This window comes from Huiozyma naganishii, chromosome 2, assembly GCF_000348985.1.
Source record: "Huiozyma naganishii CBS 8797 chromosome 2, complete genome".
Taxonomy (NCBI): domain Eukaryota; kingdom Fungi; phylum Ascomycota; class Saccharomycetes; order Saccharomycetales; family Saccharomycetaceae; genus Huiozyma; species Huiozyma naganishii.
In genome coordinates this window covers 453,573-478,293 of record NC_035923.1, presented here as the reverse complement: position 1 = coordinate 478,293, position 24,721 = coordinate 453,573, and the positions used below count along the sequence as shown (strand labels likewise).

General features: G+C 48.0%; 14 protein-coding genes across 14 annotated transcripts; 9 read left to right on the top strand and 5 right to left on the bottom strand.

Moving 5' to 3' along the window:
* Positions 1-77: 77 nt before the first annotated feature.
* PTH2 (aminoacyl-tRNA hydrolase) lies at positions 78-638 on the top strand (the record flags this gene model as incomplete). The annotated part of the gene is made up of 1 exon (XM_022611532.1): positions 78-638. The coding sequence occupies one exon, from the start codon at positions 78-80 to the stop codon at positions 636-638; it is 561 nt and encodes a 186-aa protein (XP_022462932.1).
* A 105-nt stretch (positions 639-743) lies between these two features.
* On the bottom strand, positions 744-1,901 carry SHP1 (protein phosphatase regulator SHP1; the record flags this gene model as incomplete). Its single annotated transcript, XM_022611531.1, has 1 exon — positions 744-1,901. The coding sequence occupies one exon, from the start codon at positions 1,899-1,901 to the stop codon at positions 744-746; it is 1,158 nt and encodes a 385-aa protein (XP_022462931.1).
* A 165-nt stretch (positions 1,902-2,066) lies between these two features.
* IAI11 (Iai11p) lies at positions 2,067-2,441 on the bottom strand (the record flags this gene model as incomplete). The annotated part of the gene is made up of 1 exon (XM_022611530.1): positions 2,067-2,441. The coding sequence occupies one exon, from the start codon at positions 2,439-2,441 to the stop codon at positions 2,067-2,069; it is 375 nt and encodes a 124-aa protein (XP_022462930.1).
* Positions 2,442-2,584: 143 nt separating this feature from the next.
* On the top strand, positions 2,585-3,052 carry CMC2 (Cmc2p; the record flags this gene model as incomplete). Its single annotated transcript, XM_022611529.1, has 2 exons — positions 2,585-2,618; positions 2,751-3,052. 2 exons carry the CDS (start codon positions 2,585-2,587, stop codon positions 3,050-3,052), a joined length of 336 nt encoding a protein of 111 aa, XP_022462929.1.
* A 65-nt stretch (positions 3,053-3,117) lies between these two features.
* On the bottom strand, positions 3,118-5,142 carry YEL1 (Arf family guanine nucleotide exchange factor YEL1; the record flags this gene model as incomplete). The annotated part of the gene is made up of 1 exon (XM_022611528.1): positions 3,118-5,142. The coding sequence occupies one exon, from the start codon at positions 5,140-5,142 to the stop codon at positions 3,118-3,120; it is 2,025 nt and encodes a 674-aa protein (XP_022462928.1).
* A 101-nt stretch (positions 5,143-5,243) lies between these two features.
* Positions 5,244-7,553, top strand: SKT5 (Skt5p; the record flags this gene model as incomplete). The annotated part of the gene is made up of 1 exon (XM_022611527.1): positions 5,244-7,553. The coding sequence occupies one exon, from the start codon at positions 5,244-5,246 to the stop codon at positions 7,551-7,553; it is 2,310 nt and encodes a 769-aa protein (XP_022462927.1).
* Positions 7,554-8,698: 1,145 nt separating this feature from the next.
* On the top strand, positions 8,699-11,902 carry SEF1 (Sef1p; the record flags this gene model as incomplete). The annotated part of the gene is made up of 1 exon (XM_022611525.1): positions 8,699-11,902. The coding sequence occupies one exon, from the start codon at positions 8,699-8,701 to the stop codon at positions 11,900-11,902; it is 3,204 nt and encodes a 1,067-aa protein (XP_022462926.1).
* Positions 11,903-12,433: 531 nt separating this feature from the next.
* On the top strand, positions 12,434-14,695 carry KNAG0B02370 (uncharacterized protein; the record flags this gene model as incomplete). Its single annotated transcript, XM_022611524.1, has 1 exon — positions 12,434-14,695. One exon carries the CDS (start codon positions 12,434-12,436, stop codon positions 14,693-14,695), a length of 2,262 nt encoding a protein of 753 aa, XP_022462925.1.
* Positions 14,696-15,060: 365 nt separating this feature from the next.
* Positions 15,061-15,816, top strand: UBC6 (E2 ubiquitin-conjugating protein UBC6; the record flags this gene model as incomplete). Its single annotated transcript, XM_022611523.1, has 1 exon — positions 15,061-15,816. One exon carries the CDS (start codon positions 15,061-15,063, stop codon positions 15,814-15,816), a length of 756 nt encoding a protein of 251 aa, XP_022462924.1.
* A 226-nt stretch (positions 15,817-16,042) lies between these two features.
* KNAG0B02350 (uncharacterized protein) lies at positions 16,043-17,344 on the bottom strand (the record flags this gene model as incomplete). The annotated part of the gene is made up of 1 exon (XM_022611522.1): positions 16,043-17,344. The coding sequence occupies one exon, from the start codon at positions 17,342-17,344 to the stop codon at positions 16,043-16,045; it is 1,302 nt and encodes a 433-aa protein (XP_022462923.1).
* A 333-nt stretch (positions 17,345-17,677) lies between these two features.
* Positions 17,678-17,923, bottom strand: KTI11 (Kti11p; the record flags this gene model as incomplete). The annotated part of the gene is made up of 1 exon (XM_022611521.1): positions 17,678-17,923. One exon carries the CDS (start codon positions 17,921-17,923, stop codon positions 17,678-17,680), a length of 246 nt encoding a protein of 81 aa, XP_022462922.1.
* Positions 17,924-18,851: 928 nt separating this feature from the next.
* Positions 18,852-19,451, top strand: KNAG0B02330 (40S ribosomal protein eS8; the record flags this gene model as incomplete). The annotated part of the gene is made up of 1 exon (XM_022611520.1): positions 18,852-19,451. One exon carries the CDS (start codon positions 18,852-18,854, stop codon positions 19,449-19,451), a length of 600 nt encoding a protein of 199 aa, XP_022462921.1.
* A 1,086-nt stretch (positions 19,452-20,537) lies between these two features.
* Positions 20,538-23,756, top strand: ILS1 (isoleucine--tRNA ligase ILS1; the record flags this gene model as incomplete). The annotated part of the gene is made up of 1 exon (XM_022611519.1): positions 20,538-23,756. One exon carries the CDS (start codon positions 20,538-20,540, stop codon positions 23,754-23,756), a length of 3,219 nt encoding a protein of 1,072 aa, XP_022462920.1.
* Positions 23,757-24,217: 461 nt separating this feature from the next.
* ATG8 (ubiquitin-like protein ATG8) lies at positions 24,218-24,571 on the top strand (the record flags this gene model as incomplete). Its single annotated transcript, XM_022611518.1, has 1 exon — positions 24,218-24,571. One exon carries the CDS (start codon positions 24,218-24,220, stop codon positions 24,569-24,571), a length of 354 nt encoding a protein of 117 aa, XP_022462919.1.
* Between the last annotated feature and the right edge of the window lie 150 nt (positions 24,572-24,721).

Below are 24,721 nucleotides of genomic sequence, written 5' to 3'. Positions count from 1 at the left end.
ACGATGAGCAACAGCAAGACACACAGTTTGATGCTGATCGTGATGCTGGTCCGTTCCAGGGTCTGCAGGTGGATTCAATGCTCGCTGGAGGGAATTCCGGGGTGCCGCTGCTGTTTGGGGTTGCTGCCGTGTCGTTGGCGACCGGGTTTTACATTGGCCAGTCCGTAACGGGTCCCGCTCCCGTTGCAGACCTCGAAGACGATGAGGAGTCCGAGGAGGAAGAAGAGGAGTACGCAGTGGACTCTCGGGAGCTGAACGAGGTGCCAGGGGAGGTGCGGATGGCGTTAGTCGTGCGGCAGGACCTGGGCATGCAGCGCGGGAAGATCGCCGCACAGTGCTGCCACGCAGCGGTCGCTTGCTACCGACTCATCGCGGCAGACCCGGCTCGGGAGTCGTATAACCCGCAACTGCTAAACCGCTGGCTGCGTGGTGGACAGGCGAAGATTACGCTCAAGTGCCCAGATAAGGGCTCCCTCGACGAACTGTACGCTGCGGCCATTGCGCTCGGTGTGAACGCCAGTGTCGTCCACGACGCCGGAAGGACGCAGATCGCTGCAGGGTCTGCCACCGTTCTGGGTCTGGGACCGGCCCCTAAGAGTGTGCTTGATCAGATCACTGGAGACCTGAAATTGTACTGAACAGGGAACGGCTAAACGCTCACTACAACATATACACGTACGTATGCAATTCACACCGTTAGATAGACGAAGAACGCCCAGCTACGTCTCTGCCCGTGGGCGGAATTACGCCCACCTTTGCACGACAACGGAGTTGACGAGGTCTGCATCCTTCAACGTCAATTGCATGTCCGTAATGGGCTTCACTGGGAAGGCATGGTTCAACGTGAACTGTTTCGACCTGTCCTGAGTGTGTTCCAAGACATGGTCGTACAGAGACTGCACGGTGTCCAATGAAAAGCACCGTAGAACCTCACGGGTGCCCGACGCATACCGTATCTGCACGGATGTGTCCCCCTTCACCGGTTCTGAGGGCGTGGTTTCTTTCACAGATGGAGGCGATGCCACCTCAGGGGCCGCAGAGGATTGCGATTCACCTGGGATCGGCGACCCAAGTCTCTGTCCATGGCCTTGGAACCCGCCAAGCTTCCTCTTGGGCGGCTTGTAGGATTCGTCGAGCTTCTTGAACACGTTTACTTCAACTTCTTGTCCCAATTCGACGTTCAACAGCTTTAACGGCGCCCTCCCCTGGTTCAATTCGTTCAAGTAGAAGTTGTTCGCAGGATCGTCGTACCGGAACAGGGGACCTTCCCCGACTTGGAACCCTTCCTTCCAGAAAGTGATCTCTCTAGTGACCTTCGTTGGTCTCTTCCGTTGCTGCTCCGTGGAGTCCTCCACAATTGCACTGGCTGCGTCCACTCCAGAACCGAGCCTATACCCTTTCCCTGTAAACAGATGCTCTCTGCCTTGTTCGTGTTGCTGGTGGCCTGAGGACGAGGTTGCCATTGGAGGAGCAGGGGACGAACCGGACTCGCCCAATTGTTCCCCATTGCGCCTCGCCTTCTCAAGCAGATCCTTGATCACCGCATTCGCGTCGTTCGGATCCGTCACCTCCAGCCCAGAGGTTTCCCCGCCAGCAAATGTGTTCCTGGGCCTGTCAGGGTCCTCCTCATCCTCTTTGTCCCCCTGCGACCTGACCATATCCGCGAAACTCATAAACCGCGAGTTGTTCCCACTACTACTACCAGCACCAGCACCAGCACCAGCACTAGCAGGACTCTCCACAGGTGGCTCCACTGGCGACTCCACTGGTGCATCGTGCTCAGTGGCGAAATACGTGTTACATGCCTCCTCCACGCCACCACACTCCCGGACGTACCGCGTTGCCGTGGCCACATCCGAGCCCGTCAGCTCCATAAACTTCTGAATCTGCTGCGAGTCCATGGTCCCTAGCGATTGTCTTGTCCTGACCTAGCTAACACACACACGCACCCTCTCAGCAACGTCCCCTCCAACCTGTTCGCCTTCAATCAATCAATGAATCAATTATTAACAGATGAGATACATACCAAGAGAGAGAGAGAGGGACGGTGGTAGAAAGGTGTGGAACTAGTCGTGGACACTGTGCAGTCTCCGAGGGGACTCCATGTCGTGGCACCACGCGTAGCCCGTAATACCCATCGTTAGAACACCGAGAGTCGACCCAAGAGTCGCAGCGAGTGGCGGTCCAAGGGATTCCCGCGCCTGTGTTGGCGACCGCGCTGTAGTGGCACCCCTGTAGTAATAGTTCGACTGGAACCGTTGCAAAGCCGTCGCTGCCCCACTCTGTGAGCCCGCCCGCGACAGCAACCGCATGGTCCACCGCATTGAGAGCAACGTCATGGCAGTGGCACCGAAGAACTTGAGCATCTGGCGCCGTCGCCGTTCGCGGTATTCGGACACGGGGATGGAGGTGGTCGTAGAGTGGTCTGCAGTGCTGGACATACCGTGCTGGTGCCCCCTCTTAACACCCTCATCAGTTCCATCAGTTGCGGTTTAATCGTCAATTGAATTATAACGAAGAGCAGCAGCACCCGGTTCACTGCAACAACTGAGGGTGTAATCTACACGCACAGCAACTACCACAAATGCATCCACAGTTAGAAGCGGAACGGTTTATATGTATGTGTTGATGAGTCTTGGTGTAAGAGAGAAGGTGGTTCGAGTTACAGTAATACTAACAAGATTAATGATGGGACAAGGGTTGTGGGTAAATACGTCTTGCTTCCCTGTCCGATGGTTCCCCCTACACAGCGTGCAAGGAGTTTATTGATGCACTGGATAAGTGCCACCACCAGGAGTTCTACAAGAGGATGTTCGGGGTGTGCAACAACGAGAAGGACGCGCTGAGTAAGTGTCTCAAGGAGGCCAGTTTCCAGACGAAGAAGGCAGCGCTCGCGAAGAGCCGCTCCAAGAGGGACTCCCTCGAGAAGAAGTGGCGCATACTCGAAGACGAGGAGGCCGGGGATGACAAAGTCGTCAGGATCCTCCTCCAGAGAGAGATCGCCAAGAGGGAGGGCAGCACCAACAGCAATAACAAACCCTCGGAGAAGTAGTAGTAGATCTATCTCTGTATGTATGTAGCACTATGTATCTCCGGAAAAGGCGGAGTCCATCCCAGTCATGTAGATAGTATTGCAGCGGCCCGCGATAGCGCTTTGTAGTAAACCTCTCGCTTCTCGTACTGGCCGTGCAGGTACAAGTACCTGCTGTTCCAGTTGTCCATGACAAGTTCGAACGTGGAGTTGTCCGAAGCGGCACCCGAGGAGGGACCCCAACGGTCGATCAGCCGCGGCTTCACTGCGTTGTGCTCGTCGATCGCTTTGCTCAGTAGCCCTATGAACTCGCTGATCTCTCGCAGACGCTCTTGTAAGGGCAATGGTTCAGGGATATAATCCACGTCGTCTTGAAACGCGTCGATCGTCAGCAGAGGGCGCCACCGCGAGATGTGCGGGGTGGGGCTTGACGAATCACCTTGTGCAAGGACCCCGTGACTCCACCCGTACTCCTCATTCGACACTATATCGAACTGTGTGGTCGGTACGGAGCTGAGCCGGCCAGCCCAAAAGTTTATGCAGTCCACGTAGTTCGTGGCCGTGTCAGCGTCGTCCGCTTGGAATTGCAACACTAGTTGCCCTCCACCAGCAGTCTCCGGGAATAGCAGATTGAAATTGTACGGAGTGTCGCCGACTCGCGTGCGTCCCCCTATCACCACTTGTTCCTGGATCAGTTGTGCTTGTGCCTCAAACAGACTGTACACGAAGTATGTTGTGTCAGAGAGTTTCTTCAGGGACTCGACGTCGCCCGTGAACTCATCTGATTCGCGCCCGCGGAGGATAAACACGCGGCCCTCCTGGATACACACGCGCACGCGAGTCCATTGCGAATCACGTTCGAGAAACGACATGCTCGTCCGCGACGTCTCAAACAGCGACTTCGACTTCTTCTGTAACAGTGGCCTCTTCAACCAGCGGAATATGCTCGACCGTTTCGAACTCTTGTACGAGATGCTCGAGGAACTCGACGCAGCGGTCCCGACGGAATCCCTAGAGTATGCACTTGCCCCACCTTCGAACTTCCTCAACTGACGGTACCCGCCCTCGTTGATCCGCACGACAAAGTTCATACACCACAACGGGTTCCTCCAAGAGATCTGCTCCTCGTCAAAAGGTTCCCGTAGGTAAAGCCGCGGTAGATCGACCCCGTTGTGCGACTTCCAGGTTGCAGTTTGCCGCCGGTCCCTTATTGTCGTGTTCAAGGACGACATTGAGTAGTACGATCGGGCCATCGAGTGCGTCCTGCTCAGCGAGGAACCGTCCTCAGTTCGCGATTGGTTAATCGAACGGCCTATATTCGGGGATGTCACGGTGCTTGTAGGCGATAACGATGCATTGGGTCGCCCTCTAAACACGGGCAGGGGACTATGTTTCAACGCCTCGTAGTACGACGCGAGCTCGTGCGTCAATGCAGACTGGATATCAGACAGTACCAATTCAGACTTCCCCAACTCCAACTCGAGAGCGGAGAGTGTATTCCGCACGAAGGACTCCTGCGAGAACCTTGTATGCGCGGACTTCGTCTCCTCATTGTGCAAGTCGGAATTCAGTATCAGCAATGAGAACAGCACGATGTGACACAACTTGTAGTTCAGCTTCCATACAGTGCCAGGGTGCTCCATCACCCACTGCCTGCTGAGCTCCTCCAGAATCTTGTCGATGTTCTGAGATTCGGCTATCAGATAGACACTGCTCGATAACTTGACCAGCAGGGACAGTAATGATACGGGGAACGGCTTCAGCAAGTCGATGAACCGCGTCAGCACAGAGAAGTTGTCCTTGTGCCCAAGGTAATTCGCATACTCCTTGTAAGACACCTGCGCAAACGATCCATCCAATATCTCCATCGCCGTGAGAAGACTGTTCCTGCTGTCCGACCAGTAGTCGCCACCCGCAAAGTCATCTGACGTCTCGCTCTCAGCCAGGGACGGTTGGCGTCTCGCAAAGTGGCTGATATTGGTCATCTTCGGGGACTCCATAATGGCACCTCTACCCGCAGAGCGTAGCGGAACCACATCTTCTGCGGGGGCCACCCCACTCGTCAGGGTCTCCCCCCGACGGCCAGTGGCTTCAAACCGGTCCACATTCATCCCTCAAACCTTTGAATATCGCCCAGTACACAGGACACTCCAAACTAACGGTCTCTCCACGCTCTCAACCACCATCAATGTGACCTCCCAGGGCCCACAGAATGGTCTTGCCGTGCGATGCCAAACATTTACCGCATATTCTAATTTTAATAGTTAAAGCTGTTAAAAGAAGCACAAGTGGGTACGAGGTGTGGGGAGGAGACTCTGCTGGAAGTGTCCACCCGTTCTGGTCACTGCCGTTTGCTCTAATTTTAATACTCGTACCCATGCATCCCTACAGGGCTGGTTTAGGCGCTTCCAAGTCTGAACCGTACGTGGTCAGGGGCGGCAACGAAGCGGAAGACGATGATAGTGGTGCTCCAGAATTCCTGAGCGATGTTAACGGGGCAGAGTTTGACGACCTCGAACCGTCAGCGTACAAATTCCCACGGGAGAGAACGATTGTGTCCCTGCAGAGCTCCAATCTCAGCAGTGCTGCGGTTCCCGAGGGTAAAACCAGTTTTAGCAGTGAGGACATAGCAGGTGGATTGCGGGGACGTACCAGCCACGAGCAGTCGCCTGATGCGGGTCCACAGGAAAGGCCATACTTGGAGTCACAGTCCTCTGGGTCCGCCGCTCAATTATCAAGGAATAGAAGAGACAGGACCAAAACGAAATCTGTGGATCTCTCACACCTGTATCTGTGCAACAATAGTTGTGACACACAGCTGACCTCCACCAACGAGGCTGTGGCAGATATATCCCATCAATTGATTACACAGTACTTGGGGGAAGCAAACACCTCATCGTTGGTCCCGCGACTGAAGACGATAGAGATGTACAGGGAAAACGTGAAGAAGTCAAAGGACCCGATGATCCTGTTTGAGTTTGCACAGTACATGCTGCAGACAGCATTGACGATGGGCTCATTTGACACCGATGATGAGAAGAATTCGGAGGAAGCAGGGTTGAAGAAGCAGTTTTTGAAAGAGGCACAACACTACTTGAAGAAGTTGAGTTTGAAGGGTTATTCGGATGCCCAGTACTTACTTGCGGACGTTTACGCATCAGGAGTATTGGGGAAAGTCAATCACAAGGAATCTTTCAAACTTTTCCAAGCTGCTGCAAAGCACGGTCACATAGAAAGCGCTTATAGAACTTCACATTGCTATGAGGAAGGTATTGGTACGATAAGAGACGCCAGAAAGGCGCTCAACTTTTTGAAATTTGCTGCATCGAGAAACCACCCATCCGCTATGTTTAAGCTGGGGTTGTATTCATTTTACGGCAGGATGGGGCTCTCTGAAGACGTAATGACGAAACAGAACGGTATCAAATGGTTATCGAGAGCAGCCGCCAGAGCAAACGATCTAACTAACGCAGCACCGTTTGAGTTAGCCAAGATTTACGAAGCAGGGTTTATTGATATTGTCATCCCAGACCAAAAGTACGCCATGGAGTTGTACATCCAGGCGGCTACCCTCGGTAACGTCGATTCGATGACCATTCTGGGCCAAACGTACGAGACTGGGAACTCTGTCGTTCCTCAAGACGTTGGGCTCTCTATCCATTACTATACACAAGCTGCATTGAAGGGTGACCCTGTTGCTATGTTGGGGTTATGCGCGTGGTACCTTCTAGGTGCAGAGCCTGTCCTTGAAAAGGATATATTTGAGGCCTTTCAATGGGCTCAGAAGGCCGCCATCATTGGCTATCCGAAGGCGCAGTTCACACTAGGTTATTTCTACGAGAATGGGAAAGGATGTGAACCTGACAGTGGCATGTCCAGGAAATGGTATGAGAAGGCGGCCATGAATAACTATGAAAGAGCAAAGGATAAACTTAACTCGTTGCGGTTTGCAGAAAATCCAGATACAGCATCAGGTGATCAAGAGAACACTACTATCAAGAAACACAACAAGAACAGGTTTAGTGTGACCACGCTAAATCTGTTCGGTAAGAACAAGTTTGAAACCCTTGAAGACAATTCCAACTACGAAACGGGTGAATCGCAGAATACGCATGCAGCGTTTGAGGATTCGGCTGGCTATGACACTTCACACGAGTCCCCACATCATTCTCGATCGTCAATAAATCACATGTCGTCTGGCGCTGAAGACTCATTGGGTAGTGATGAACCAGATTCGGTGGTTGAACGTCCTATGGATGCAAGCAACACTGGGGGATCTGTCCCACAAGTCTCCCAATCGTCCCCCAAACTGGCTGATAAAGACGACTATATAATTGGTGCTGCCACAGGAACAAGTGTCACAAATGCCCCCGGACCATCTCGAGCACCCACCAATTCGTTTAAGTTCTCCAGTTCAGCAGATCCTCCTGATTATTTGAAACAGAGAAAAGTCAAGACCAAACGGAAAGACGGACCAGCTAAAGCAGGAGGGAAGACAAAGAAAAACTGTGTCATTATGTAACTTGCTCGTGCTTACCACCCCCGCGACAGCGTGCCACACCACACGCTGCGGGTCATAATTAAATATAAACTCTCCAAAAGCAGAGAGGGAAACAAATGCATTCAACTTATTAGCACTGAACATTCCATTCTATTATATACTAGATGTAACAGTAGCATCCGCCCAGACCGTGTTCTTACACGTCCCTGGCGTCACAAAAAGCTATGGGAGAGGTACCAGGTATCAGGTCAAAAACGGACATAAAACACGCAGCCGTTATCCACACCGCAATGACCCTCGACAACTCCATGGGAACAAGCAGCTCTTGCCCAAGTCAACGATGAGATGCCCTCCCAGTTGGACCTCCAAACGGCGCTGGACCTCCAAAACTCCTTTCATCGAATGAAATGCGAGTATTTTCCATTTCCCAATTCCAGCCGATGCGATGCACTTCTAACGGAGCCTTGAACGTCGGACGTATTGCAACCACTCTATCTCTAACCGTGTGGTTGGGGGGGGTCACATTTTTTCTTCTTAATTACCGATAGTGCTGATACATCCATTACCAACTTGTCCCTCCTCCCCATCCGTTGAGACATTGCTTAGTACCCTATTTCCCTGCATCTGAAATTCTGCCACTGACAATATACACATACACACATTAACAGTGTGGAAGAACCATATTTTGTACGTATAGTGAGAGCCATATCATTATATATAGAGAGGTAGATACAGAACTCGCACCACAAGCACAGACGTAAATATACTCATCTCTGGAGTCAAATCAAGAGTTTTAGACCCTATACTTGGTAGTTTCGTCCCGCGTTTTTCCTCTCAATTAATTCAGCACAGCTCTCCGCTGACTGATACACATCCGCCCTGATTGAATACTATTTCCCGTCTGGTGCTAAGACAGAAGAGAATGGTATAGTGGGTTTGTTCAAAGAAGAATCGCAAATAACTACAAAAAAAAGTGAAGAGTAAACAAACGTTCCATATTCTGGTTAAGTAACTGCGAGAAAGGCATCGCTTTATCAGGATTTTGAAAGTCAGACCATAGGCATATTCAATATCAGAAGATTGTGGAGCATTCGATTTTAACATAGGTAAGACTAATTGCATATCAAGGACACACTCCGCCCTTAACTAACGACCAAGAAACGATCATGAGCACATTCTCGTCGCCAAAAGGCGAAAGGTACGAAATGGACAATGACAACACAGGACCCAAGCCCAAACGACAAAAACTTACAGATTCGGTGCACTCTTCGATGAGTCCCGCATCACAAGGGGTAACCACAGGCAACAAACCGCTGCAACTGGCGACTGCAAACCATAGACCTGTGACGTCGTGTAGTCATTGCAGACAACATAAGATCAAATGCGACGCCAACCAGAGTTTCCCGGCGCCGTGCTCTAGGTGCCGAAAATATCAACTACATTGCGAGATCGATCCGCAGTTCAAACCGCAGAAGGGATCCCAGATCCACGTTATGATGAAGGACATAGACGACTTGAAGGTGAAAGTGGAATCCCTTTTGGGTAATCAAGTAGTGCTTGCTAATTCACTGAAACAGAGCGATGCTGGTCAAGAAATACTGTCAAAATTACAGATGTTGGATCCTACGAGTTTCCGAGATTCACATAAGAAAATGATCATCAAAAATGATCCTAACGATTTAGAGTCCGCCAAGAACATCGCACCCAATGAGGATCAAAGTACATCGACGGCTGAAAGGAACTCGCAGAGCGGGAAAATATCCGTCCAAACGTATCTGGCTAGCGAACCGAATTTGCTCCAAACGCAGAGAAATCTCTTACAGGGGGCGAGTGTAGGCGTACGAGATAGCGGAAACCCCGCATCTTTGCCGACCCTTCTCAACGATTCTGCTCCATTGAACGTTTCAAATGAAAAGCTACCAGTAGCACTGAAAATGGCACTGAAGACCAACTACGGTCCCCAACCTAGAGCTGCAACCCGTGAGGGTACACCGTTAAATCTCGTGGAGATTTCAAACAACGAGGCGACGCTTGGTCACGAGAGAGTTTCCCCTGGCCCAAATACAGGCAAACGCCCTAATATTGTAACCACTACCACAACACAGCCGCTGCCGTCGCCGCACGAAATTAACTTGGAGAACATTGATGAATTTGTTATTGGCGATGTGCGCATCCCTATAGACCAGGCCAATGAACTGCACTCGGTGTTTGTCAGGGACTACCTTCCATTTCTCCCCATCATGTTCACCAACTCAGCTACGGAATTATACTCACAGTCGCAGTTATTATTCTGGACAGTGATGCTAACAGCCTGTCTTTCAGATTCAGAACCATCCCTCTACGTAAAGCTGAGTTCGTTGATTAAGCAGCTGGCGGTGGAGACGTGTTGGATTCGGACACCTAGATCGACACATATATCGCAAGCGTTGCTTGTCTTGAGCATGTGGCCACTTCCCAACCAGAAGGTGTTGGATGACTGCTCCTACAGATTTGTCAATCTCGCGAAATCGCTCTCGTATCAGCTGGGTCTTCATAGAGGGGAATTTATTTGGGAATTCACCAGGACACAGACTTCCATGCCCAATGCAGAAAAATGGAGAACGCGGACATGGCTCGGTGTGTACTTCGCCGAGATATGTTGGGCTAGCATTCTGGGACTACCACCGACATCCCAGGTTGACTACTTGGTAGAGACTGCAAGGTCGAGCGAAGTTGAGACCTCTGAACATAATGCAGCCATCACGGAAAGCGAAGAGACAGGTGTTCAACCCATAAAAACTAAACTTCCATTGAGGTTCAAAAAAATGATCTCTTTAGCCACTTACCAGTTGAAACTCTGTAATGTGATGGGTTCCAGTGTCAGTAGTCCTGATGGTCTGGTAGAGCCCAAGGATCGTGCGGGGTCGTTATCTATCCTAGAAAGGGAGTTAGAGAGATTGAATAAAGAACAAGATTACGAAAGCGACATAGCGGTCCATATTTACTACCTCTACGTCAGGTTAATGGTATGCTGTTTTGCATTTTTGCCAGGCACTCCGATTGAGGACCAATCGCACTATGTCACCGAGGCGTACTTTTGTGCGACTAAAACTGTAACACTACTGAATGTTCTTTTGGAGACTAAATCGTTGATCTCTTTACCCATTTATCTCCGCCAAAGTGTATCCTTCGCGGCACTCATCTTATTCAAGTTACAGCTGAACCCGTTGATGATAAACAGATACTTGAACTCAACAAGACAGTCTATAGTAACAGTGCACAGGTTGTTCAGAAACCAACTGACTGCTTGGGCAACGGGTGTCGAAAACGATATCTCCAGGACGGCTACCATGTTAGAGAAGTTGAACATGGTTTTGATCACTCACCCCGAAGTCTTTACAGAGGAGGTTGGTATAATTTCGAGAATCAGGTCGCATCTGACAGGATCTCTGTTTTATGACCTTGTGTGGTGCGTACATGAGGCAAGGCGAAGAGAAACGGACCCGAACTACAAGAAAGTTGAGGGAACGGATAATGATGATGAAACGTCCCAACGTAATAAGATTTTCCCGCTGCCCCTGTATACCCATATTTTAAGGGAGGACTTCCGCACTGTGACGCAAACCACGCCCAACGGTACCACGGTGACCACATTAGTGCCGACTGAAAATGCTTTAGAGCAATCTGAGGAGAGCGGCAAAGTTCACAAGAACTCAGACGGGACAATAGCCGCTATCAATGGTATCCCGTTGTCCATGTTGGATGAGACCGGGAGTGTGAGATTTGACAATTCGCTATCCAATTCTGATGTAAGTGGGTTCATAGACAATACTGGTGGTGGAGTGTCCACGTCGAAGACAAAATCAAACAACGGCCAGCCAGTTTGGAACTCTGGGCCTGATTTTGGTAATCAACCAAACATTCCTGGTGCGAAGTTCAGTGCCAATGCGATGAAGACTCAGCAGAATCCGGAACCCATCATATCGCCTGCAGTGAGACGGCTAGGTAAGTCGCAGTCCCTATTTGCACCGAACACTGTGGCCAATAACCGGCTGGTAAATAGGGTGGGGGTATCATCCTCGTTATCGCAGCCTTCGCCCGCTAACAACGCATCCAACGACGTCAAGAACAGTGCTTTCAACTCTTTGTTGGGGCCCATGGGAACAAGTTTTTCCAATCTGAATAGCCTTCTCGGGAGTAAATCGCACCCTTCGACGCCAAAGGCCTCAGGATCTACGATTACACAGAACGCAAAGTCGAAAATGGACGACGATGCTAACCATTTGAACACATTCTTTCAACAACAAGGTCTTGGGTGGACTGAAGGTAACTTGAACACGGATGATTTATTCGGCTGGTTCGACAACGTGAACACACAACCAGAATTTTAAGAGCATGCATCCCCGTCTTGCCCCTCTTTCTTCACACACACATAGCATAAAGACACGGAATTTCTTCGCGTCACGTCCTCCAAGGACTCTATTTATTCACCTATTTATTCATTTATAATATGTAGCTTGTGTGCTGGAGTTCCCTTGCCAATATTTATATCCTTCCAGAATGCACAAACATCGACAGTGTACGTATCTCACTTTCGTCAACGGCTTTACACCCGTGTTTGAGCGGTACGAAACAACGACGGCTCCTGTGACACGACAATTGATTGCATCATCTTCATCATTGACCTTTTTTTTTATTCTTTCTCTCTTTTTGACATAATTTGGCGTGCGATTCAGAGGACGCCCATCGAAGGTATAATGCGGGTTGGGGGAGGTAATCCAGCGGCGTCTTTGTGTTGTGTTGTGTTCTGCGTGGTAGATTTGTCTGTCTGTTTGCCTGCGCTGGGGAATTTGCTGTTGTAATAACTGGCTAGCTATATTGCTTTCTTTGGTGTGGATTAGTGTTCGAAAGAGAGCCGTAAGATGCTAAAAAGATGGTTGAGCGCAAGCAAGACGGGCAAGAAGAAGTCGGAGGACTCGGACGGTGCATCGAGGTCTAATAGCAATGAAGTTGCTGCAGATGAGAGGCTGCGTCCTATAGTGAGTCTCGGTACGCTGAGCAGGTCAGAGGCGAGCTTAAACGAGCTGGGGATGATGGATGGTTACAGTTTGGAGCAATCGAGTCCGCAGAGGCCTGCACACTTCATCGACGACGATAACATAAACCCTACAGATCAGGTAAGCGACAGTATGACAAATTTCAAGTTTCTGAATCCGAAAGTGGCTGTGGGGATGCCCTTTGGGGATGGTTCGAACAAGATATTCGGGTACGAGAACTTCGGTAACACTTGTTATTGTAACTCCATCTTGCAGTGCTTGTTCAATTTAACAGAATTTAGGAATAGTATATTGCAGTTCCCAGAGCGGGCACCTGACGAACTTCACCTTCGCAAGACTGAAATGCCGGGACGTAAATTGAGAGTCTTCGATGGCAGTTTTGCTTACGAGGGGAAGGGAACTACATCGCAGGCGAATGCTAACGTGGAGTGCAGTACCGACAAGGCTGGTAAAAGCAGACTGAATAGTAATGACAGTGGTGGTAACAACGCAGTACACAACATGAAGCCCACTTGTGGCACGAATAACAATGACAGCAATGCCATCAATGCTAACAGCATAACGAATAATACCGATATCAAGTCTCCTTCTACCAGCAGGAAATTGATATCCGGGCTGTTCAAAAGCAGTAATAAAAGTTCAACAGACATAGCTGCAAACCCAATAGTCGCTGAAAGATCGATGTCGACACCAGTGCCTCTTAGGATGAAAAAATCGGTGAGTCCAGTAATCATAGGTAGGGATAGCCCGTTGGATTTAACAAAACTGGAAGTGACCAAAACTAACACTTCAAATAGGTACAAACGAGTCATTGTGGGAAGGACGTTGTCGGAAGATCTGTCTGCGTCCTCCGCGAATGCAGATGGAAGTTGGGATGCAGATAATGACCCTGCACTGGCAAAAATGGATTCCGATAGAGAGACCACCAATGAGCAAAGGAAGAGGAATGCCTTGCTTAACGGACCGCTCCTCAACGTGGATCACTGTATCAATGGGGAAGACATATCAAACCTGTACCACGGTTTAAAAGACATATTTGAGTCTATCACAGAAAACAATGCACTTACAGGTGTGGTATCGCCCGTTAACTTCATTGACATATTGAAGAGGGAAAATATCTTATTTAATACAATGATGCATCAGGATGCACACGAGTTTTTGAATTTCCTGTTCAACGATCTGAGTGATTTCACAGACAATTACAATAGGAAACTCGCGGATACTCGCGATGTCCCCAACCAATTGCGATCCAATTTTATCAACGATTTATTCCAGGGGACGCAGACGAGTAAGGTGAGATGTTTGACCTGTGACTCTGTCACGTCGCATGATGAACGGTTTTTGGATTTCCCGATCGAACTGGAGGACAGCAAAGACGCTGCTACAGATATCCAGGAGCAGCTGCGAGAGTTTTGTCAGACTGAACTGCTTCACGGGGCCAACAAATTTTACTGTAACGAGTGTTGCGGGCTGCAAGAGGCGCAACGAGTCGTTGGGCTCAAGAAATTGCCCCGCATATTGGCACTGCATTTAAAGCGGTTTAAATATTCAGAAGCCCAAAACACCAACATTAAGCTATTCAACAAGATCACGTACCCGTTGTTTCTGGAAGTTGCGTCCAAATTTGACCCGTCCGTAAGCAAGAAGTACGAGTTGACGGGCGTGGTGCTGCATATGGGTGGTGGTCCACAGCACGGTCACTACGTCTCCGTTTGTAAAACGGACAACTTTGGCTGGCTATTCTTTGACGATGAAACCGTCGAGACGCTGGACGAGCCGCAGGTGCTTAACTTCACTGGGGACACGACAACTTCAACGACTGCATACGTTCTTTTCTACAAAGAGACCGACGAGGGAGACGATGAGTTTGGCAAAACGGTGACGCACAGTTCCGGCGTGGCCCCGGAGGCCCAATTCAACGTCGACGCGTTGCTTAAAGAGGACTCGTACAGTAGACTCCGGGCCGCGAGAATGTCCAACGAGGCCGTGGACGACGGCGAGGCGGAGGACACCTTCGAGGAGAACAACGACGACACTGTCATTTTAGCGACTACGAGTGGACGCTCTGTTTCCTCTGGCAAGATCGGGAGAAAGTCCAGATTGTTCAGTTTCATGAGCAGGAACTGATCCTAATAATAATAAACCCAATAATAGTAGTAATAGTCAGCCAAAAAAACCCTGCTAATCAACCTAATATATCTTTAATAATACCCCGAGTAACCTAGTCCCCCAGACATCAACAGCATCGTCAACAACAGCGGTCTGTTGGTATTGTCGTCTGAAACACTCTATCACGTGTATTTTTGTGAAATAACCGAGAACTTAAAATAGTAATAAACTTGATGATTTTCCAGTGACAAGAGGCGTTCTGTTGAGCGTTCCGTTGGTGCTTGTGGATCACGGTTGGTGCAAGTTACAGTAGTCACAGCTGGGTCGTTTTTGTACCGGCAGACACAGGTGGTCCCGAAATTTCCTTGCGAGTGTGAACGAAGATGGCGACAAAACAGGCGTTGAAAAGACTGACGAAAGAGTACAAGCTCATCGTGGAGAACCCACCCCCATACGTTACTGCGCGCCCCAATGAGGATAACATCTTGGAATGGCACTATGTGATCACTGGACCCCCAGAAACGCCATATGAAGGCGGGCAGTACCATGGGACGCTGACTTTCCCCTCGGATTATCCTTACAAACCGCCTGCCATCCGGATGGTGACACCCAACGGCAGGTTCAAGGAGAACACAAGACTGTGTTTGTCCATGAGCGACTACCATCCGGATCTCTGGAACCCTGGCTGGTCTGTCTCCACAATCCTGACAGGGTTGCTCAGTTTCATGACCGGGGATGAGGCGACGACAGGATCCATCACCACGTCGGAACAGCAGAAGAGGGTGCTGGCCAAGAGATCCATGGAGTATAACACGTATAAAAACCGCAGGTTTAAAGCGGTGTTTGCAGATATAGCAGAAGGCAACGTTAAAGAACTTGCCAGGAGAAAAGAGGAAGGCGTTGATGATTTGGAACTCGCCAATGAGGCTGCGAGGAATGCGGATCCTGTGACAGAGGTGGCCAAGGAGAAAGTCATCGCCCTTGACGACATCAAAGACCCAGAGGATAGAATACGTGCCGAGGAGGCGCTACGGACTCAGGCAGCGGAGGACCGGAGACAGGAGAATGCGGGGAGTAACAGTAAATTGTACATCGGTGTCGCCATTTGCTTATTCCTGTTGGGTCTTTTCATGAAATAGCGACCTGCTACCGCTACTCGTATTCGATAAAGGGGACTCTTTGTGGAACCAGATTGTAACTGTATAATCGTTGGTATAAATAGTATATAAATACATATGTATGTATGTAAGGAAGATGTATAAAGATGTGTGAAGCTTGAGCTTGCACTCTTTTCTCTCGTTACTCGTCTTTATTTATTTGGCGTAATTATATGCTGTATACTTGTTTATTTCATTGGGACACTTCTCAAAACTTCTCCACTTTCAAGATTATCTTACCTTGTGCCCTTTGTGTTTGCATATACGAGAAGGCCTCCTTTGCCTGCCTCCAATCGTACACTTTATCTATCACACATTTGACAGTCCCGTCGTTGAGCAAGTCTGTACACTTGGCGACCCAGTCATTCTTCGTTGCGTGCTTCGGGTTCGAATCGAAGTGATAGTGGAGGTAAGTGAAGGACCATATCACGTTCCCAAACATCTTTCTCGCGTTGGCGCTTGGGTTGTCCCAGGAATTGAAAATGTCCTCCTTATAGTTGGCGACGTAGTCCCCCACGGTGGTAACGTAGACACCCTTTGCGTGTATCAACGAGGATGAATGCGATATTATATCGTACCCACCAACGAAGTCGAGGACAATATCGAATTTGCCCTGCTTATACTCCAGTTGGACCTCGTTGTCCACCACGGACCCGTCTGTGTAGTCTGCTATTTGCTCATCCTTGAGCATCTTGCGTAACGGTTTGCTTGATTTGCCTCTGCAGGCCAAGTAGTTGATGAATATCATCTGCCTGTCAAGGTCCGGGAACTGCTCTTTCAACAATTCCGGGCCGTTACTCGATGTGACGATGACAAGTCTTTTGTTCAGTTTGAAATGACGTTTCAGCAGTTGGATCGCAAAGAGCCCCACAGAGCTCGTCCCACCGTTTATGAGCACGTTCGAGTCCACCCGCAAGTGCTTGTTCCTTTCCAGCTTGCTCAGTATATTGTAAGCGGTCCCCAAACAGTACAGTGACCCGGCAGCCTCATCATCGGAAATATTCTTTGGTTGTGCCGCAATAATGTCATCTTTCGGGTCCACAAGAATAGAACTTTGCAAAGCACCGACCCCCATGTGAGGGTGGTAGTATATCCCCATGACTTTGTCACCCGTGTGCCATTTGGAGGTCAATTCGCTGCCGACATCTGCAACGACACCACAGTACTCCCTCCCGAGGCCGATCTCGCCGTACAGTGTGTTAGTGTACCCGTTCTTGATCTTCATGTCAATCGGGTTCAATCCTACGCTGCTCACCTGCACCACGAGCTTGTTCTTCGAGATCGGCGTCTTGATCTTCTTTTCGTAAGTGAACTCCAGCGGACTGTCCTTTGTCGTGAAAACGAGAGCCTTCAACGGGATGTACTTCACATGCCTCAATGGCCTAGCCACCCTGTGCAACTTCCCGTCCTCCGTGGGTATTTCCTTTGGCGCAGTAGCATCGTGGGAGAAAGTCATGGTCTGCAACTCTGGAGTGACATTGTCCAGTATCTTGCTTTGCTTTCCCACCATCTAACGAAAGAAAAGGGATCGTATAAGTTGGAGCTTTTTGTATATATTCCAAAGTGTGCAGAACACTATACACAAACATACAAAAGATACTACACTCTGCCTATCCTAATATTTGAGAATAGCATGCCAGCAGGTGAACAGTTTCAATGTTATACATTACAGTGAGCGGTGAAAACATCGAAAAGAGCGGAATTTTTCACTTACTTCTTTTTTTTGCTTGTTTTTCCACTTTCGGACAGCCATCCGAATGCGGTAATTACAATGTTTTTGGAGCGCCGGTTCGAATCCCGGCAATGTCTCGTTGTGCGTTTTCGGAGTTTTCCCTCACGTGTTTCAGGCGGCGATGCCCTCTGGGAGAGCAATCCCTGCCTGCTCGTAGTATTCGGCGAGGTCCTCCACTTCAAAAATGACGTCTATCATGAGCGAACAGCTGGGACAGACGGCCAGTTTAATCCCATCGAACATGTCATCGAGCAGGATTTCAAATCTGTCCCCGCATGGACACGGGTACGTGAACATCTCCAGCTCCGGGTGGAACGTCATGTCCTCTATTTCTATCTGGTCATAGGTGGTGGACATCGTCTCGGGCAAACCGGGTATCTATAATGGTTGTTGTGCGCCCTCGAGGTACGCACAGAAAAGGTTCCCAAACGCGAGCGACTCACTCATCAAGGCTTCAAAAACTGCTCTCGATGTCTTTTATTATTAAAAGTGAACAAAATTGCGCTGTAAAAAAAAGCAATTAGTAACTGCCATTTTGGGGTGTGTGACTGTTTTTGCAGCAAAGCCCATCCGTACATTTTTATTTTAAAATTATTTTTTTTCGATTGAAGAAAAGTTGTATTAAAGAAGAAATAGTTGCTGTACGGTACTGGCTCCTTCTGGACTTCCACTGGGCTCCCGTGAGGTCCCAGTAAGAGTTCCGCCCGGTCTGGGCTGCCCGGGTCCCGTTTAGCAGGCAGCCCAGACGCAGCAGGAGCTGGCGGTGGCACAGGACAGCCCAGTCGATGGTGAACCCGCACAGTGGAATTGTTCACTATAGTAGCTGATGGGTACAGAAAGGAAAGCTTGCTAGTTAGTGGAGGGGTGTTTTGTGTTGTGTATACCGATTGCAGAGGTCGTTTAAGCAAATCACAGCAGATAAAACGTATGTTAATGCTTGAGATTTAAGCGGATGGAATGTAAAAATGGTTGGTCGTTGTTGTCCCTGAGAGCAGTTCGATCTGTTGATGGTTAAGAAAAGAAACAGAATTATGTCATATCCAAGAAAGCTAGACAAACAAACAGAAAAGAGAGATTGGAGCAATGAGGAGGTGTCATCTCCTCCCCATCATGGTATACTGTCAACTTGCTGTGAAGGAAAACTATCCAAAGGTCCAACGCATCACCTAATATTCCCTCGCACTCGAAAGCCTGTAAAGGTTTTCCCTGCTACGTTCCCGTTTTACTAACAATTCTACCATTTGAGACCGTCGTTCTCGTATCATATTCCAACAGTTATTAAATAATGGGTATTTCTCGTGATTCTCGTCACAAAAGATCCGCCACCGGTGCCAAGCGTGCTCAATTCAGAAAGAAGAGAAAGTTCGAATTGGGCCGTCAACCAGCCAACACCAAGATTGGTGCCAAGAGAATCCACACTGTCAGAACCAGAGGTGGTAACAAGAAGTTCAGAGCTTTGAGAATCGAAACCGGTAACTTCTCCTGGGCCTCCGAAGGTGTCGCCAAGAAGACCAGAATCGTAGGTGTCGTCTACCACCCTTCTAACAACGAATTGGTCAGAACAAACACTCTAACCAAGGCTGCCATTGTCCAGATCGACGCTGCTCCATTCAAGCAATGGTTCGAAGCTCACTACGGTCAAACCCTAGGTAAGAAGTCTGCCAAGTCGGAAGAAGTCGCTGCTCCAACCAAGAGTACCGAGAGAAAGTGGGCCACCAGAGCCGCTGCCTCCAAGATTGAACAATCTGTCAGCTCCCAATTCTCTGCCGGTAGACTATACGCTGCCATCTCTTCCAGACCAGGCCAATCCGGTAGATGTGACGGTTACATTCTAGAAGGTGAGGAACTAGCTTTCTACCTAAGAAGATTGACCGCTAAGAAATAAACTGGCTAAGAGGATATTTGTCCAGCATCCATAATATATTATTTTACTTTTTTATTTGTATGATTTTATAAAATATCTTCCAAACAGAATCATCTCACTGCAGTATAATAAATAGGTACTCAAAGTAGCGTTCTTCTACCGTGATTGTCAACATGTGTACCGTTTCTGGTATAAGTCAATATACTGCGATTTTATGTAAAACTACGGTAGGTTATAATTGAATATTGAATGTAAGAACAATCTGGTATGCTTGTACACACCACATGTATAATTTAACAAATGTACTTCCTTGTCTAAGTCTTTCGTTATCTGTGGGTCGGAAATCGATGCAGTTACTTTATGGTTTAAATTTATATTATATTTCAAATAACATGGTCATCCCATGTGGCGACTGCTTTAGTCGAATCACACGATTGTAATATTTCACAGCACTGTAGTTCATTGGATTACTGGTCATGAGTGCATTCTCAAGTGGGGATCAAGAGTTATCTTCTTGCACACTTTCTAAGGCTTTTTTAACTTTGGAAGAAAATAAGTTCTAGCTTGTTCAATTGAAACGAAACGTAAAATTTTATATGAAGTTAAGAAAACATTGCAAAATGTGGGGAATGGTTAATTGACTATTTGTAGCAAGTGTATTTAATTTTGGGTAAGCATCTTTCCAAGAATCCAAATGAATATACAACACTGTGGTAAACACGAAACTTTCCCGCTTGAACCAAGGCCCGGATAACAGTTTGTACGAAATAATAACAAGAATAAAACGTCAATAAATACATCTGAATTCCCTCTTCCAACTGTAATGTTTCTTAAGCTAAGGACATCAATGCTTAGTTGGTTCACTGTCCAACCGCCAGCGGTTAAAGGGGGGAGCCGCCCTAAGAACACTCGCCACACGTGATCTCAAAATATTCTGCCAAAACTGAAAAATTTTCGAGAGTCGTCGAATTACTCATTTCTCAATTTAGTGAAAAACGCGATTAATCAACGCTTATTACATATGTTTTCGAACGCTTGACATAGTCGTTCTTTCCTTCATTCTTGGGTCACTCTTCTTAAATACACAACTAACCAGACTGTTATATAATGGCTGAAGAAAAGACCCATTTCTCTTTCTCCCAGGAGGAAGAAAAGGTTCTTTCTTTCTGGAATGAAATCGATGCGTTCCACACTTCTTTGGAATTGACCAAGGACAAGCCAGAGTTTTCCTTCTTTGATGGTCCCCCATTCGCTACTGGGACCCCCCATTATGGTCACATTCTGGCATCTACCATCAAGGATATTGTGCCAAGATACGCCACCATGACAGGCCACCACGTCGAGAGAAGGTTTGGTTGGGACACTCACGGTGTCCCCATTGAACATATCATTGACAAGAAATTGGGGATCAGAGGCAAGGACGACGTCTTCAAGTACGGTTTGGAAAATTACAACAATGAATGTAGATCCATCGTCATGACTTACGCGGCTGACTGGAGGAAAACAATTGGCCGTCTGGGTCGTTGGATCGATTTCGACAACGACTACAAGACCATGTACCCATCCTTCATGGAGTCCGTTTGGTGGGCGTTCAAGGAACTGCACAGCAAGGGCCAGGTGTATCGTGGTTACAGAGTCATGCCTTACTCCACAGGGTTGACCACTCCATTGAGTAACTTCGAGGCTCAACAAAACTACAAAGACGTCAACGACCCAGCTGTCACCATTGGTTTCAAAGTAGTCGGCCAGCCAAACACTTTCTTGGTTGCCTGGACCACCACCCCATGGACCCTTCCATCTAACTTGTCTCTTTGTGTCAACCCTGAGTTCGAATACGTCAAGATCTACGATGAAAACAAGGACGCCTACTACATTTTGTTAGAATCTTTGATCAACACTTTGTACAAGAAACCAAAGAGTGAAAAGTACAAGGTCGTCGAAAAGATCCCAGCAAAGGATTTGGAAGGTCTAAAATACGAACCTTTATTCCCATACTTTGCCGAGAAATTCAAGGACACAGCCTTCAGAGTTATATCCAGCTCTTACGTCACAAACGATTCCGGTACCGGTATTGTTCACAATGCCCCAGCCTTTGGTGAAGAGGATTACCAGGCCTGTTTAGCAGCCGGTATTGTGAACGAGGGCTCCACCTTCCCTAACCCTGTTGACGACTTAGGTAACTTTACCCCAGAAGTTACCGATTTTGCCGGTATGTATGTTAAAGATGCCGACAAGCATATCATTAAGCATTTGACGGAATCTGGCAACATGCTGCTTACTTCCCAAATTCGCCATTCTTACCCATTTTGTTGGAGATCCGATACCCCATTGCTGTACAGAACTGTTCCAGCTTGGTTTATCCGTGTCAAGGAGATTGTTCCAAGACTATTGGAATCCGTCATGGACTCTCACTGGGTTCCATCGACCATTAAGGAGAAAAGATTCGCTAATTGGATTGCCAATGCCCGTGACTGGAACGTATCCAGAAACAGATACTGGGGTACTCCAATTCCATTGTGGGTTTCCGATGATTATGAAGAGGTTGTCTGTATTGGCTCCGTTGAGGAGCTGGAAAGACTATCTGGTGTTTCTGGCATCAAGGACTTGCATCGTGACTCCATTGACGGATTGACCATTCCATCCCAACAAGGGAAGGGCCAATTGAAGAGAGTCGAAGAGGTCTTCGACTGTTGGTTCGAATCTGGTTCTATGCCATACGCTTCTCAGCACTACCCATTTGAAAACAAGGAGAAATTTGCTCAAAGAGTGCCAGCAAACTTTATCTCTGAAGGGCTAGACCAGACGAGAGGCTGGTTTTACACTCTGAGTGTTTTGGGTACTCACTTGTTTGGTGAGGTTCCTTACAAGAACGTCATTGTCTCCGGTATTGTTTTGGCTGCTGATGGGAGAAAGATGTCCAAGTCTTTGAAGAACTACCCAGATCCAAACATTGTGCTGGAAAAGTACGGTGCTGATGCGCTAAGACTATATTTAATCAACTCTCCAGTGTTGAAGGCTGAAAGTTTGAAGTTCAAAGAGGAAGGTGTGAAGGAAGTTGTCTCTAAAGTTTTGCTTCCATGGTGGAACTCCTTCAAATTCTTGGACGGGCAGATTGCTCTGCTAAAGAAAACTTCTGACGTGGACTTCAAGTACGACCCTAACGTTGTCAGCGACAATGTTATGGACAGGTGGATTTTGGCGTCTATGCAATCTCTTGTTCAGTTTATCCACAAAGAGATGTCCAGTTACAAACTGTACACTGTTGTTCCAAAACTGTTGCATTTCATCGACGAGCTCACCAACTGGTACATTAGATTTAACCGTCGTCGTTTGAAGGGTGAGAGTGGTGTCGAGGACTGTTTGAAGGCTTTGAACTCCCTGTTTGAAGCCTTGTTTACATTTGTACGCGCCATGGCTCCATTCACGCCATTTTTGGCTGACGGTATCTACTTACGATTGAAGGAGTACATCCCTCATGAAGTCCTGGCCCAGTTCAGCAAAGATAGCAGATCTGTCCACTTCCTATCATACCCTGTAGTGAGACAAGAGTTCTTTGATGAGGCTATTGAAACTGCGGTAGCCAGGATGCAATCTGTCATTGAGTTGGGTAGAAATATCCGTGAGAAGAAAACCATTTCTTTGAAGACTCCGTTGAAGACGTTAGTCATATTGCACAGCGACAAGTCTTTCTTGAAGGACGTTGAAGCTTTGAAGGGCTACATCGTTGAAGAACTAAACGTCCGCGACGTTATTATTACGGACGACGAAGCCAAATACAACGTCGAATACAAAGCCGTGGCCGATTGGCCAGTTCTTGGGAAAAAATTGAAGAAGGACGCCAAGAAGGTCAAGGATGCCCTACCATCGGTCAGTTCGGACGATGTCCGCATGTACTTAAAGACTGGCCAACTGGAAGTCGCAGGGATCCAACTGGTTAAGGGGGACCTGAATGCCATCAGAGGTCTACCAGAGTCTGCAGCGGAAGAGGGTCACGAGACGAGAACAGACCAAGATGTGCTAATTATTTTGGACACAAACATGTACCCTGAATTGAAGACCGAGGGTCTGGCCAGAGAGTTGGTGAACAGAATCCAGAAATTGAGAAAGAAGTGCGGCCTTGAAGCTACAGATGACGTCCTTGTCCAGTACGACGTTGTCAAGGACACCATCAACCTCGACGACATTGTCAAGGAGCACAGTACGATGCTGAACAAAATTTGCAGATCTGATATTTGCAAATTTGACAATGCCAGGAGCGACGCCATTGCCGATGAGGAGCAATCCATCAACGACACAGTCTTCAAACTAAAGATCTTTAAATTATAGAGCACCCGAAGAAAGCGTGTGTTAGTCGAGACGACGGGGTGATCCCGTCCCTCACCACACATTCTTATATATATACTGTACACTGAATAACCGATATACTCAATCTGAAACGATACACGTTACACGAACAGCCCGAATCCTCCTTCGAGACTACTTCGAGAGACGGTTCAACCAAAAGGCCGGGTAACATGTGCTTATTTGAGAAAGTGTAAAGGGAGAGTGTCTTTTTTGGTTGATCTCGGAATCTTTAAGATTGAAGGTACTGTGACACCCCATATTTGTTGTTGGATACAGTAAAGGAGGTCAACTCTCGTACCAGCTGGTCTGTCGAGCCTAATAGATAAAGTATCACTGAACGGTTTTTTTGTTGGGGACATATCAAAACATCTCCTTTATATATCTGTATACAGTCTTTTCTTTTTGGTGAGCTGCCACCCCTTTGAGAAGAAACACAAGCGGAGATGAAGTCTTCCTTCAAGTCAGAGTATCCCTTTGAGAAGAGGAAGGCAGAGTCCGAGAGAATATCTGATAAGTTCCAGAACAGAATTCCAGTGATCTGCGAGAGAGCGGAGAAATCTGATATCCCAGAGATTGACAAGAGAAAGTACCTGGTGCCCGCCGACCTGACCGTAGGGCAGTTTGTTTACGTGATCAGAAAGAGGATCATGCTGCCACCGGAGAAGGCCATTTTCATATTCGTTAACGATACTCTTCCTCCCACAGCAGCACTGATGTCAGCTATCTACCAAGAACACAAGGATAAGGACGGTTTCCTTTATGTGACTTATTCGGGGGAAAACACTTTTGGTGCTTGAAACAAGTGCGCTTTCCTTTTCGGTCTTCCAGTCCAGTACTCGCTGCAGGATAATATCAGGATTTAATACTAATTGCATGCTATAAATCTTTTGCAGACAGAGGTAACAGGATGGGAGTGTTCGTTTCAGTTTTCTTACTCGTTGGTAAGT